Here is a 15,337-nt window from a genome sequence, read left to right as displayed (position 1 = left end):
ATAAGGAAAAGAGTGACGGAGAGAGGAGAAAGAAGGAATGAACAGGGAATCCAGATGGAAACAGTTAAAAGTTCAGTGAAATCCTCCCTTGGGTCAGCTGAGGAAAACAGACCAATTAAATACAGTACAGCAGACCTGTCAGGTCTTTGGGATCAATATCTGCTTCACTTCAAAGAGCCTTTAAGGAGGAGCAGCTGCATATAAGCTGTTTAATATATGATGTCTGCTTTAGCAAGTAGATGGACTGCAGTGCATCCAGGCGGATTTCTCACCAAGAGCAGGATTTGTGGACGGCCAACGAGAGCCAGCGCGGTGGAGAGCTTCCTGCGGGTGCCGCAGCTGTAACCGTCAGTGATGATGTTTCTGTGGTAGTCCAGCTCCAGCTTCTTCAGGAGGTAACTCACCACCTTTGAAGGAAACATTTAGGCCAATTAAACAGAGGAAAAGATTTAAAAGATACTCACTTTAATTTCAAGTATCTGTATGTGAGCGCACACTGTAAAGGGAATATTGAGGATTAAGGACTGGGCGGTTGCCGTGCATTAGTCCAGTTCACTGGAGCACTACCTGATGCTCCACTGATCACATCGCTTCATCATCCTCATGTCTAAACGACTTATCACCTTTGGATGAAGAGGGTTCGCAAGTTCAGGGAAAACTAATGTGAGTGATATCTGTTCTTCAGAGGTTTTACACTGTTAGTCTGTTGTGTTTTAAAAGAACATCGCCTCATGTATCGCCACAGTAACAGCAGTCATACAATGTGAAAATGAGCACTGTGAATGATAAGACACATTACACTGATGCGCTTTTGTCAGCACTCCAGTTGAATTGAAAGTAAAGTCATAGCATTCATTTACTTTTTATGTCTCAACCCTCTTTTCCAACCAACCTAATCAGAAATTCAGAGGAGATATACAGATATTTAGAGATATTGTCAAGTCACAGCAACTTCCTTGTAAAAATGAATAGTCGTAATAACTGTTATGCACTTTTTTATGACCTTTAAGAAATATAAGATAACGTATTACTACAGTGCTTCATCTGCAGAATGAAGTAACTTTATTTGTAACACGTAATTGTTGCTCTTTTGCTTTATTCCAATATTTTCTGAGCAGATGTCTCTTTGGTGAAACACTTTAATATGCAGTATAAAAACATGCAGTTCAGAAGCTAATTACTGGTAGAAACATATTTTATGCATTTAAGAAAAGCTTCCAGGAGGGCAAAGACTGTCTCCAGACCTTACTGACTCCGAAACATTAATTTCCACCCAGTCCAGCTGCAGAGCAAATACCTGCAGATTGTGTTTTCTCATGCATAATTAATGTTGTCTGGATGACATGGGTAACTAGGTGACTCCTCAGCTTCTGAGACTGCAGGAGAACAGGCGCTGAAGCAGCGCCGCCGTTTTGGTTGCTACAGCATCAATTTATCCGCTGTGTGAGAGTGCACTGAATGCAGGAGGCAGAAACGCTGCATGGCTCATAACCATTTTCACGCTTGCCTATTAATCACACAAAATGGTGTTCTGCAAATTTAAGTTGGTTTTCAGATTGCTCCCATCAGGGCCTTTTTAGGTTTTTGCTATCAGTTCACAAACTCAGAAACCAGATCACTGAAGCATTTTTTGTCTTTGTGTGACTTATCTCACCAGGTTATACCAATAAATGACATTCCCTTTGATAAATACACATAATTAGCTGCTACTAGTCGACTAACAGAGGCAACAGAACATTACCGACTACTTTAGATCATAATGTGTATGGAATATTTTCCCCCATCTTCTTCCATAAAAGCCCGTTTCAATCACCTTTGATGCAGGCGCTCATTATTCCTGTAAAAAAAATCAAGTCAAGGCAAACTGACCCCATTAAGCCACATCTCATTATCAACAACGAGGAGACTGTCAATGGAAGACAACATCAGAGGACCTCTATGTATAACCCCGGGTTTGTGAATTAGCCTGACGCTGATGCTCCGGTGCCATTACAGCCATTGTTGTCAGACGATTTCAAACAACGAGCCCATCCAGTTTGCTTTCTGAGTCAGTGCACATATGTCTAATGTGTGTGATTGCTTCTAATGTGTCAGAGCTGATGGCTTTTTCCTCTGAATTCTCCACTGCAAAAAAAACAGAGAGAGACAGAAAGAATGGGGGCAAAACGGAAGATGGATGAGCTGTTTCTGTTCAGTGTCTTTGAAAGCATAACAGAAATAAAAATCAGGAATCCCATCATCTTGTTTATTGGCTGCTCTGCAGATTTCTCTCATGTTGGCGGGCAGCAGCAACAAAACACAGACTCCTTTCACTGCAGAAGTAAGATTGATTTGTTCCCAGAAAGATAAATGGGAAGAATGTGGTCAAAGCGACACATCAAGTAAGATCCTCTCATCATCAAAGTATCGTTTAAATGTAAATGTTCTGATGCAGTAAGGCAGAGCACTGTCAGCTTAATTCGGAAGTTTGGATTGCAGGAGTTGACAACAAAAGCTTTTCCATTTTGCCCCAGATAGTTCAGTTTTCAGCTCACATCACTCAGCACTTAGCAGAGTGATTGTGTATGCATGGAGGCACTGACACTTACTACTCCTGCAGAGTGGGGAGGAGTGCACCTCTGAATTTCTATCAGATGTAGTGTCATTTTGTTGTTTAGAAAGCACTGCAACCTGCAACTCAGCTTCTTACCCCGTCCAGCTCTTTTTTTGAGATGCCCCGAATGCGGCCGTAGAAGTACAAGTGCTCCTCTCCGGTGAGTAGGCTGTCAAGTGCGTCCACCTGGGGACAGTAGCCGATGTTTATCCCCTTTTGACGGCATTCCACGATGTCTACCAACCGTCTGAAAAAAAGACAAAAAAGAAAACAGTTTTTTCCAAGTGCCATTCAACCAGACATGCCTAAATTTCACATGAGGTATGCAAGTGACCCCTGTATGTAATAGTGCCTGGGTGGGTTAAACCTGATTTGGAGTCTGGCTCCTAGTTATTAAATCCCACACTATTAATACTCAAATCTTGGTCAGTGTGAGGCAAGACCATCCAAATGTGCTAATTGCTTATACAGCACAGCTTTGGTACCTGGCGATCGTGTGCTTACCATGCAAATTTAATCCTGAGGTAAGTACAAAAAAGTATCCACAGTGTCAGTCTGAAGATAAGCAAGAACATTTACGAGCATCTTACCCATCCCAGTCCCGGATCTGTGCTGTGCCATCGGTGGGGCTGACATCTCCAGTCAGCATCTTAAAGGTCGTAGTTTTTCCAGCTCCATTCACACCCAGCAGACCAAAGCACTGGAGAAGCACACAGTTGCTTGGTAACTTGTCAATTCTAAGCACCATAAAATATTATGGGCTTACACATTAGCATTTCATAGATGCAACAAACATTATGCAGACAGCATTATAAACCAGGAAGGACTAGACTGTAAATGCACATCTTCATTTTATACTAACATCCAATTATGCCTCCAAATCTCTATTGTGTTACCAGGAAACAGAGCTGGAAGTTAAGTTATTGTCCATATTCATCCCCAGTCCATTGCTGTACTCTGAGAGATTTATATAATATTATTTATTTACAGTTTCATAATCAGCAAAGCTTACTTCTCCTGCAGGGATGCCCACAGAAAGCTTCTTCACAGCGTGCACTTTCCTCTTAAGGTGTTGGTACACCTTAGTGAGCTGGATGACCTGTAGTAAGTCTGAGCTGGCTGCACCACTTGCTACCCGCTGGTGCTCAGCAGATACATCTTCATCTTCGTCTTCACAAACCACAGGTGGCACCTTCTTTCTTCGACAAATGAAATGCCTACAAAAGAAAATGCATTTTCATTTCCAAGAGAGACAATTTTATTTTAAACTGAAATTAACTGCTGTACAGAACAATAGGGCGAATGTTTGTGTCTTTACATTCTTACCAACAAAATAATATGTTTCCTGACTATGTCTTTTTCTTATTGAATTTTACTTAGAATTGCTAGTATCCTCACCTTATTTTCCGTGTGACACGCTTGTTAAGCAGCAGGCGCAGCGTGAAGAAAACCAGACCTTGGATTAAGGAGGAAATCATCATCCAACCCAAAGCATCCACAGAATATGGGTTCTTATAGGCATCAATGCCGTAGCCACTGAGAAGCTGGACCTCGATGTCCATCCGGGCCAGCTGCATCAACCCATTCCCAAAGTTGAACTGAGGGAAGATGAGGAAGGCATGGCTCAGCCGCTTGAAGATGTCCTGGATGAGCTGTAGCAAGAAAAGAGTGTGGTTAGGAAAGGTTGTAGGTAGAGGTAGAGTAGGTATCAAACAAACCAGACAGTGTATCTTTGTTATCATTTTCACTGCATACATCTGTTCTTCTCACACAGCTGCAAATTTTTTTCATAACAACGAATCAGCTATCATGTGTTATGCATGACAGAGCCCTCCAGGATGGCCCACTTTTTTCTGTGATTGTTGCAGTTTGTGATTTCAAGGCAGCTCTTATAATAAATGGGGATGCTGGAAGGAAGTCAGGAAGTCACGATAGCGATAGATTATGAGGACTGCCAACTGGTGACATTCCCAAAATAATGCAGTGATTGGTAAATTACAGGACGTATGTAAGCAGTGGCTATTACAAATGCATTGGGATGCAGGGAATTAATGCAAACCTCTACATTGCGCGACGCAATCTGTTGCAAGAAGTATAAAATAGAAGTGGATAGGATGGTGTTGAGGCTGATGAAGAGGTTGATGCACACATAGGTGATGAAAGCCCTCTCTGCATCCTTAAGGATTCCTGCTAGCAGATACATCCAGGGAAATGTGGAAAACCTGGGGAATTGACAAGGACAGAACAGGCGGTAAAACCAAAACACAGCCACTTTAAAATAGGTGTCACTTGCTTGTTCCTCAAAAGATCCAGAAATAGTAACAGAGTGGAAACGGAAGCTGTTTGCAGTTTTCCGCAATGGTATGACCTGCATTTTCTAACTTGAGTGGTATAGACCTTTGAAAGACTAAGTGTAGCAACTGTGAGTCTGATGAAAATAGGCACAGGGAAAAAATAGCACACCACGAAAAAGAGATGGAGTCCAAAAAAAGACAGGAAGACAAATTACTTTTCACTTTATTCTCCTGCCAGCAAAAGTTTCTTTTCAATTTTAATTTCTTTATTTTTTCGCCTATCCTTTTCTCAAATAACCTGCTCATCCATTTGATTTAAGTGGCTTGGTCGGTGTGAGGTGAGAGAAGAAGAGAGCTGAGGCAGTCACACAGACGGAGCCAGACAGAGACAAAGCATCTGCATGCCATGTGGGGGAAAAAGGTGCTGGGTAGGCAGACTGTGAGTGCCAATCCATGACAAGCAGCAGAAGCAAGAAGGCTGCAGACCAGGCCAGGTGGGTGCTGCCTGACAGATGGAGCACTCTGATTACTCATTGCTTGGGAGGGAGGCATCTGTCTGATAAATGAGAAGCACAGTGCTGCCTCAACCTCTGAAGATCTAGGAGACTAGGACAAGCCCTGTGACAGCAACAGCAGGAGACAAAGAAGACTGAGCTTCAGCTGCAGCCGGGGCAGGACGTGAATAATCTCAGGGAGCCAGAAACGTCACGAGCTCCTCGTCTTTCAGAATCACATTGTCAGAAGGGTTTCTAAAACTCTATCTTGAGAAAATAACCGGTTGGCCTCATCCTTATTTTGCTATGTCCTTCTCATCTGGCTAGCACCTCTGAGCTCAACTGAAATTGGACACTAAAGCAGAGACATAGAAGCATTAAGAGTCCAATCACTTTTGCCGTCAGCTCAGACAACCGACACTGTCAGTCGGCTTGCAGCCTCAAAACATTGTAAGGCTCAAAAATATTCACAAATGTTGTGACATCAAATGACTCACCCAAAGAGCACCAGAAGCAGCGTGACAGCACCCAAATTCTGCCGCTCTGTGAATGCTGGAAGCTGGAAGGCTGCGATCACGCTGACAGTCAGGGTGACTGGGATCAGATACATCGACTGTGGGGAAATGATGCAGCAACAACAAGGCATTAAACAGCATATCAAAGCTGCATTCATTGTTTCAGGAAAAGTCTAGATAGTAAATAAATCTGTCTTTGGTTACACAACTAATGATTCCAAGATGCTACCATGTCATAAATGAAGTTCACGGTCCAATAGAAGGGCTCGCTGATGCCTGCGATGTGCTGAAGCCTTTTGGACCCGCTGCTGTGCTCACTGACTTCATAGATGGCAAAGCTGGCAGTTGTGATGGAGTAGCCTGTCAGCACGCATATAGCCACGAGGATCTGCAGCATTCCCTGGATACTGTAAAAATAAAGACAAAGAAATAGATATCTAAATATAAAAACATAGAACTACAACAGAGTCATTAGTAGCCGGCTTTGAAGCAGGCATGACTTCAGAATTTGCTGGAATTAATTTGCGTGACAAACTCGGTGCCTTTGTTTTCAAAATTCATGTCTTTTTTCCTCATACCAGACTAGGAGGAACTACTGAAATAGCTCGTAACCAGTGAGGTTAGAACGGCACCATTAATGGTGAGCTTCATTTGACAAGATGCCTGGGCCATCTCTCTGACAAAAAGATAAAAAGTCTAAAACGGCTGATCCAGTCGACTTTGTTGGGCTGTACAGGTACTCAATGACAGGTGCTCAATCAAACTGTCTAGTAGGTGTTGTTTGTTCATTTCTAAAGTTGTTTTTGATCAACCTTTCCCTCACTCACCTGGCCAGAGCTCAACACCACCAGCTCAACAAAATAAAGTCATGGGTGCTGGAAAGAGTTTGTGAATATAAAACCTGCAGAACCAGTGAGTGGGAAAGACAGCAAACAGCAGAGTGGTGTATGGTAGTGATGTATGGTAGTGATGTATGGTAGTGATGTATGGTAGTGATGTATGGTAGTGATGTATGGTAGTGATGCACGGTGGGTGTGTCAGTTTGGCTGGAGTAGCCTAAGGAATGCTTCCAATGCCTCAACCATCACACCCAGCACCAGTGTCATAGAGAAATGTATGCATGAATAGGGAACCAGGAATATTGACCTGGAAGGAAATGTAATTGTGCACTCAAAGCCACGGTGGTACTCTAAGAGCTTACAGCTACATAAATGTCAGATGTAAAGAAAGGGTCAGTGTTAATAAGGCTCTGCAGAAAACAGCTTCAACACAACCCACACACACACACACAGTCTGTTTTTGAGGCATGAGCTCATTTTTGGAGGCAGTGTAGAATCAATCCACCTCTGTGCCACCTTCAGGGTAAACACTCATTATATTGGGAGCCTGATCAATAGGGCAATCTCAGGAAACTCCATTTAGAAAATCAAATATGGGTAAATACTTCTGTCATGTACATCTATGCCCTGCGTCCACCCTGATTTGGATGTTCTAAATTGCAAAAAGATGGATTTCTTCCATAATTTATAGCAGGCTTAGCCTAGCAATTGCTATTAATAGTCTCAGTGATTCAACACAATTGGGGATAATGTCATTGATTAGGTTGAAAAATGGATTCTTAAAAATACTTTTTAGGCAGAGGAAAGAATGCAAAGTGCAGTACTTACATCAGATCTTCATCATCTGCCCGTCCAAAGTAGGGGTGACTAGAAACTAAAATGGCTGCAATAGAAAGAAATCGTGTTAACAACTGGAACACCACAGACACTATTTTTTCTTAAGGGGAACCAAAACAGCAATGAAACTCATAGTCTGAAACCCAGTTAATTGAAAATATAGAACACGATGATTTCATTTACCGGGGCACACAAAGGAAATTGAATTTTCTTTATCATTTTTCATGGTCTTTCTGGTGCTCACAGATGCAGTCTGCTCCCACATGTCTGTATCGTCCCTTAGTTTGTGCAGAATATGATGTGGAGTTATTCATTTTTCTCATTTCATTCATCATTTAAACTAGATTTAGAACAATTAAATTAGAATTAGAATTAGAACAATCAAGTTCTGCCCCGAGAGCACATTTATGGTATAAATATGAAGCTGAGAATAATTTTCATTCTCAGTAATAATGCTTTTTTTTAAAAATTCATTTTCCTACAAAAGCCATAATAGTCTTCCTTGTGGTTTATTGGTGGTTGGAGCGAGGGGGGGCTATAACGAGACCCCTTCGGAGGTGAATGACAAATCTGAGGGGAACAATGGAGTGAAGAGAGATAGCACTTCTGTGAGGCTCTAAGCACAAAATAATGGAAGCTTGTGCTTTGACAAGTGAAGTGCTGAAATTATTATTAGCCAATTTTGCATCTGTGCCACATCTGCCATCCTGCTGCTGAAAAATGGTGCATTATGAATGCATGCTTGTTATAACTACAGCATGATATCTGAGTTTGAAAGGATTATCTCATTGTTTTTTTGACCTTTGCAGAAAACAAGTCCTCCAGGTTGGACAGCAGAGAGTTCACAGGTAGCAAAAACAGACTAGAAATATAATACTGGGAGCCACGGTGAATGCTTGTGTGGAGGCCTACAGTAAAACTGGGTCATGTGAATAAATAAAGAACTATATTTTGGGTCTTATCGCCTCAGTCTGGGATTGTTCTTCCCATTTTCCAAAACATTTTAAGGGCACTGTTTTGGGGGGTATTTAAAGTATTGGACAGCGGAATATGTTGTCAGTGGGATGAGGATCACTGCCTGTTAATACGACATGCATCGTTGATATGGGAGTGATCCAAATCTGCAGTGAGGACAGAGGCAGACCTCCAATGCATCTCCAACAGCTGGCAGCAGAGTTCACAGTACAATACTTTGGGTGGTCTGATACACCCTCCCTGCATACACACTCCCCCTCCCTGCTCCCGCAGCAGGCTTGCAGGGTACATTTAATGTGATTATGCTACCCTCGAGCATCCGGTAGGGAAGAAAACTGCGTGTATGCACTGTATGTTTGCCTCATATGCATCAGCGCATGGCTGTATTTGTGCACTTGTGCTGGCAGGCAGATGGTCAGAGTGATACCCTGGCCCTAAGCATTACTGAAAACATGGTCGGCCTCATTCTCTTTAACAAAGCTCCCCTGTGAGCAACACTCATCAGTATTCAACATGTGTAATGATGTGAGGTTCAGGACACGCAGCACCCCCTGGCTTTAATCTGGTGAAATGAACCATGAGCAAACACACTGTTGACATCTTTCCTTATGTTTACTATATAAACATGCAGTGGATACTCAATCAATTGCACCTTCTTAAGCTGTAGACAGTTTTGCTATAGCATATCAGCATGAATTTACAAAAGAAACTAACATTCATTAGCATTACTGGCATCTATCTGTTGCTTAAATCTCAGATTGTCCTCTTGGATTAATTCAATAAATTCAAATTTTCAGAGCTGTCTTACCATATTCCTGTGGATCTTTGTTTGCTGGAAGATTGGAGCGAAGGATCAAGTTGTTAAGGCTGTTTAAGTATGCCGGCATCGTGTGATGACCTTCGGGGTTATACCAGACCTAAAGCATGCACACATAATCACAAACCTCTACTGCAACATTCAGACACACGAATTATCAAGATAATTCTTGATACATGATAACGTCAAAGCAATCGTGCAATGGTGAAACAAGGAGGCCGTGGGGAGGCTCACCTTAGACAGAGTACGGTTTTTGGGTACTTCCTTTATGTCCAGTTTTAAGTCAGTGGGGAGCGGCATGCCCAAAGAAAAGCCACCATACCTAAAAGAAGCATGTTAGAAACAAAACGCATTGCTTGAAACACAATTACATTTCAACTGCTATAGGAAATTTACAATAACATATAATAACCACAAATAAAATTCACAATACTGTAGCACCGTGTGGTGGGAACAATAATAACATTTGGTGCTTCTGTTTTATATTTTATTATGAAATTCCAGTCTGATGTCAGGAATATTGTGTCACTTTTCCTGGAAATCTGCTTATGGCATTGTTTATCATTCATGAAAAATGGGGGTGATACGTGCCATCGGCACATCACAATCACCTGTTCCTGACGAAGTCATTCGCTGTCGTCATCAGATAGTTCTCTACGTTGATGCCAGTCAGGTTATACAGAATGTGAGAGGAAGGAATCTTCTTATATGGGGGGTGGATGTGGTCCCCCTCACAGACCTGCACGACACACAAACAAACATGATTTCAGGAAATGACACCTGAATGAAGGCACCCCTATTGTGAGACAATGCAAAAAGTCACTCACACACATGTGGCAGGCGCACACACACACACACACACACACACACACACACACACACACACTCTCACTCACTCACTCACTCACTCACTCACTCACTCACTCACTCACTCACTCACTCACTCACTCACTCACTCTCACACACACACACACACACACACACACACACACACACACACACACACACACACACACACGTAGGCAATGACCCAGTCTCACCTGCTTGTCATAGGTGCATTTACAGCGAGCAAATGCACTGGAGTTGCTCCCACTGGATGTCCACTTGTTTGTGCTCGCTGCACAGTCCCTTTAAAAGAAACAGAGGCTCAATAAACTGAGCTTTTAGTGCTTCACAGGCCCACAACACATCTTCTGGACTTAGACCAGAACACATTGTGAAAGTTGGACTGACAAGATGTCTACAGATGTTAAAAAAGAAAAACAACAAAAGAAAATAAAAAACCTTCAAGCCTTCAACTGTGACTTGGTGTGCTGCTTTGTTATTTGAAATATTTAACCTGCTATCAAGACATCGGTGCTGTGTAATATGCAAGGCAGTATGATTTTCTTGTGTAGACCCCTGGATCACATGGACTTTATTTAATGCCAAATGTTCAGCTGGGCTTTGCGCTGTCACGCTCAAATGTCGATTAGTCTGACAATGAAATAGTCACGCAGTCTATGCAGCATCTTTTTCACCCCCTCACCCCACCCCCACCTGGTCTTGGCTACTATCGTGCGTGACTATAGCGCATCATGAAACACAAAATTCTGTCTCTCTCCCTTTATTTATTTGTTTTGCAAGAAATTTTAAAATGCAACTGAGGTCTTGCTCGTGAATGCCAACATTGATTTGAGCGCCTCTAAGGGCAACATCTCCCATATAAACACAGGGTGTTAATGGAATACAAATTATCTTCTCACATTACAGAGTCCTGCTGCAGGCTTTCAGCCACATACGCTGAGCAGTGCAGCAAGAAAAGAGGACGGGGACACGAGAGAGACCAGGGAGAGAAAGGAAAAGACCGCGCAGCAGGAATTGGTGAGAGACAGACAGACTTGTAAAATGAAACAAGGTGAAGAGAGGAGGCACAGAGAGAATAGCAATGAGAAATAAAAATGTGTAGAGGGTGGAGTGAGCAGAGGAGCTGAGCGCGGACTCCCAGAATAGCAACAAAAATGGTCATTTTAAGAAACAAAACAAAGCAAAACAAGAAAGGATTGGCTGTAACGTACTGGTTGTTGCCGTGGAGGCAAGCATTATCAATCCCCGGGGATGACATCATGGTATCTACCAGGTGGATGGAGTTTGGATTTTGGTTGCTGTGAAGTCAGAAAACAACATATTATTAACAACAGCTCCAAGGATAAGAGGCAAGGGAATGGTTGTTACGTAGGGCTCTAACGGAAAACCAGCAAGGTATGTATTGAGGATTTGTCTGTTCCTGATGTTATGAAAACAGTTCTAATGCAATGTTGCCATTTTTCAGGACTGTTTTTCAGGACTGGAAATCTGGTTTGAATGAACCTAGTATAAAGTGACCACTGGTGTGCTGTCTTAATGACAGCTGATCTACCCTTTACATGTGTTTTTCTGTAACTTTTACACATTCCCTGCCTTACAGCATACACATATGCTGTGGTACGCTCATACATAAACACTGAGATCATTACAATTGCAGTTCACTGGGGCAGGGCTGGAAACTGACAAAGTCAATAGGATGTGGCATTCTGCAATTTACGGCTATAATGAGAGAAGTCTGAAGCGGTCAGGATGAAAGTCAGCACAAGTTCACTGCCGCGAGTTCCTGTGGAGTGGCAGCAGTTACTGAGCTCAAATATCAACACATCATGTAAAAACGATCTCTCTTTAGACGCTTTGCTTTTAAACTACAGAATACAGAAGGTAGAACACTATTAAAAAAATGGATTTTTATTTTCCTCCACTCCTCCACATTACTCTGATCAACCCTAAATAATTAAACATATCTTTGTAGATCGAGCTATAAAGAATGTGGGGAGAGTTCATCCTCTTTTTGATGGTGATTGGCACATCAGCGTTCTCTTTCTTTTGCAAAATATCCACTTGATCAAACAAGAGCACTTCTCAAGCATAAAGGCATTCACTGAAACCTCCTGACGCTCTTGATTTCTCTCACTTTGATCTCCCATCTCAGCTGTCTTCTTCACAATAATCTGTTTCTCTCATGCTCTCAATCACTCACTTCTGCTTAAGGTCTGCCTGTCCTTCCATATCTACCGGCATCAAATTCATTTTACAACAGCTCAGAAAATGACCTGGAGCCCAATCGTGAAATAAAAGTGCACCGCTCCTTCATTAGTCACGTCTCTGCTTTGTGACCCTCGTGCTTAAGTCAAAAAACCTTTGTAAAATATTGAAGGAACCATGATTCAATGATAGAAATCAATCAAAAAGCTCCATAACAATAATCAGATATATAACTGCAAAAATCAGGTTAGCATACAATATGTGATCCATAGCTTCATCCTAAATGTGTATATACTGTATATATATCATATCCACACATTTGTGGTCACTGCAACGTGAATAAAACCTGAAAATGAATCAAAGAGTGACACTGAAGAGCTTTGTTTGAACTGTTTGGAGCAGGCTTAGTGTAAATGCACTGATTGCCTATGATTAACTCTCTATAAGAGTCCTTCAGAAGCTCCTTCTCCTGCTGGTTTGTTGGAGGACGGACCTGAAGAAAGAGTAGCCTGGATGGAAGTTGTAAAGTGCAGGGCTAAGCTCCAGCTCGGGATAGTGTCGCAGGTCGTTCTTGATTGATCCCAGGCCCATGGCACACACCACAAAGAGCACAGGAAGCAGAATCTGGGCGATCAGACCCTTCCAATCTCTGCGGCTGTGATGGAATCTCTTGATCAGTATGGCTGTCATCTGCTGCCAGGCAAGGGCCACCCCACTCACTGTGGATGCACCTGTGAGAGCTGGGAGTGTAGCAGAGCAGATGTGACATTCTCTGTCACTTGTAGGGTCAAAGAAGATCAAAATGTATTCCTTTAAGATGACCATTCCTTTCTCTTTCCTTTTTAATTGATTAAGCCTTAACATTCACACTCCTACTAGCAGTCTGGACAAAGAGTCAGAAGAATTCTATTATACTATATTTTGGAGCACTGTAACATGTTGTTGTCGTATTATGAAACCTGATCATTTTATGAAACATCTGCAGGAAAGGACAGGGGTGAAAGCCTTTAATGTGAGCAAACTTACATATCTTGTCCCCAAAGTTAGAGACACTGTCCCTGAGGTCTGAAGGGAAACTGTCAATGGATCCAGAGTCAGACATCGTCTCTGAGATGGACAGAGGACTGCCTCGGGTCTCATCTCTGCCATCTTGAGTCAGCTGTAGAAACACCTACACAGAACAGATATCTGTTTATCACTGAGCATAGAAGCAGAATTAGACTGCTTTAAAGAGGCAAGTCTGAACATATGCATCTCATCAGCTAATCTTCTACCCTTTTCCTAATTAGTATCTGCAGAATAAACCAACTTCTGTGCAGGGATTACCTCCTCTAGGGTGGTGTCAGAGATGCCATAGCCCCCCAGCTGCAGATCATCCAAGTTAGAGTCCAGCGCAGTCAGGAGGGAGCGGTACAAGGAGGCGTTTGAAGAGCTGAAGGGGGGCAGCGAGTAGACCAGGTCACCCCTCTGGGCCTCCATCAGTCGGGCCTCTGGTACATGAGCTTGGATGAAGGACTTTAGGTCTGCAGTGTCCATGTTCTCAGCCTGCTGGTCCAGCATCTGCACATAAAAATGCATCGCTATTGAGTTTTCCAAGATTACATGGATTGATTTTGTACAGCTACAAATCAGATATCAGCATCGTTCAAAGACGTGGTTAGACCACAAACGAAGAACCTGCAAGGTGTCTAATTACATGTTGCATTACTGCAGGGAGGATTTGTGTGTGGTGAAACCCATGGCTAGGTGGTCCAAAATATGTAGCCTGCAAATTCTATTATATATTTGATTCAGCAAAAAGGAAAAACTATTGATTTAGCTATGTTAAAGCTGTGCCACAGTTAATGGCATCTGGAACAGAGAGGTCAAAGCAGGAAGCCGTAATTTTCAGGTTTTTTTAATTCCCGCCAATTTGAATGAATGTTTTATGTTTATGTTTACACCATGTTGCACACGGGCGTACCACAAATGTCCACTAGGTGTGACACTTCATTTCGATGTGTGAGCAAAATCTGTTGTAGGACAAAGTGCTAATTTCACAGATCCTGCCCATCAATTTAGCTATGTAACAGAGCTATCTAAAGAGGATTTAGCTGTGAAATAAAATCCTTCTATAGGTGGGTCCCTGTGTACCTTCTTAGTGAGGGTGAGTTTGTAACCTTGACCCAGCTTGTCTTTCAGGTAGAAGGGTGATCCACAGCATTTCAAACCTCCACTCTCCAGGAAGGCAACACGGTCGCTGAGCACCTCAGCCTCATCCAAGTGGTGTGTGGACATGATGATGGTGCGATCTGAGAGGATGCATATGAAACAATCAAAACACTTAAATCATAACTTGATAAACACTAGTATTTGGTATTTTGTTAGCCTCAAAAATATGGGATTTGGTGTCTGTCAGCCACGGGCTGCAATCCTAGGATAAGTTTTCAAAATTTCTCACTAGTTTTCGGTGAGAATTCTTTGATTGATGAGCTCAACACACATCTAAAGAAACAGCCAGATGTCACAAAGACAAAGTTCCACCCGTGTCGCCTCTGGCTTACAATCTTTAGAGAAAACTGACAAGCAAATGGCAAGTGATGCAGAAAGCTTACTTTGAAACAGACTCCCCTGGCACCAGAAGCTCGCTAACATATAAGACAAGGCCAATTAGGCTGGATATTTCCCACATCTACAAACGTGTGATTAAGCAGTCTCCCTGCTGCTGCTGCCGCTGCTGCTCCGGTAACAATAGAGCAGCTGAATTATTTGAGGATTCTCTCAAAATAATTCTTTGCTAAAATTAAGGTCTGAGCAGAGTGGAACCCTTCTGAAACTGCTTGTGGCTCCTTATTTTTCCACACTATTTACACGCAGGGTCAAGGATTTTATCTGTGTTAACCGGCAGCAACATGATCAAATTTGGTAACCCCCCCCCCAAAA

The 15,337-nt window shown here is 42.5% G+C and overlaps 1 protein-coding gene across 1 annotated transcript in view; it reads right to left on the bottom strand.

Annotated features, from left to right (window-relative positions):
• The window catches only part of abca12 (ATP-binding cassette, sub-family A (ABC1), member 12), a 47,589-nt gene that overhangs the window by 2,295 nt on the left and 29,957 nt on the right, over positions 1-15,337 (bottom strand). Inside the window, exons 49-66 of the mRNA XM_029839226.1 lie at positions 14,549-14,706; positions 13,742-13,975; positions 13,442-13,586; positions 12,909-13,155; positions 11,422-11,508; positions 10,405-10,492; positions 9,976-10,103; positions 9,599-9,686; positions 9,356-9,464; positions 7,564-7,618; positions 6,126-6,303; positions 5,879-5,994; positions 4,653-4,815; positions 3,992-4,245; positions 3,606-3,810; positions 3,184-3,293; positions 2,690-2,840; positions 273-407 (exon numbers count right to left, since the gene is read on the bottom strand). Of these exons, the coding sequence (XP_029695086.1) occupies positions 273-407; positions 2,690-2,840; positions 3,184-3,293; positions 3,606-3,810; positions 3,992-4,245; positions 4,653-4,815; positions 5,879-5,994; positions 6,126-6,303; positions 7,564-7,618; positions 9,356-9,464; positions 9,599-9,686; positions 9,976-10,103; positions 10,405-10,492; positions 11,422-11,508; positions 12,909-13,155; positions 13,442-13,586; positions 13,742-13,975; positions 14,549-14,706 (2,651 nt within the window). The remainder of the gene's footprint in view (positions 1-272; positions 408-2,689; positions 2,841-3,183; positions 3,294-3,605; positions 3,811-3,991; positions 4,246-4,652; positions 4,816-5,878; positions 5,995-6,125; positions 6,304-7,563; positions 7,619-9,355; positions 9,465-9,598; positions 9,687-9,975; positions 10,104-10,404; positions 10,493-11,421; positions 11,509-12,908; positions 13,156-13,441; positions 13,587-13,741; positions 13,976-14,548; positions 14,707-15,337) is intronic.

This window comes from Takifugu rubripes, chromosome 1, assembly GCF_901000725.2.
Source record: "Takifugu rubripes chromosome 1, fTakRub1.2, whole genome shotgun sequence".
NCBI lineage: Eukaryota > Metazoa > Chordata > Actinopteri > Tetraodontiformes > Tetraodontidae > Takifugu > Takifugu rubripes.
The sequence above is the reverse complement of the archived record's forward strand: the minus strand, read 5'-3'. Positions and strand labels throughout refer to the sequence as shown.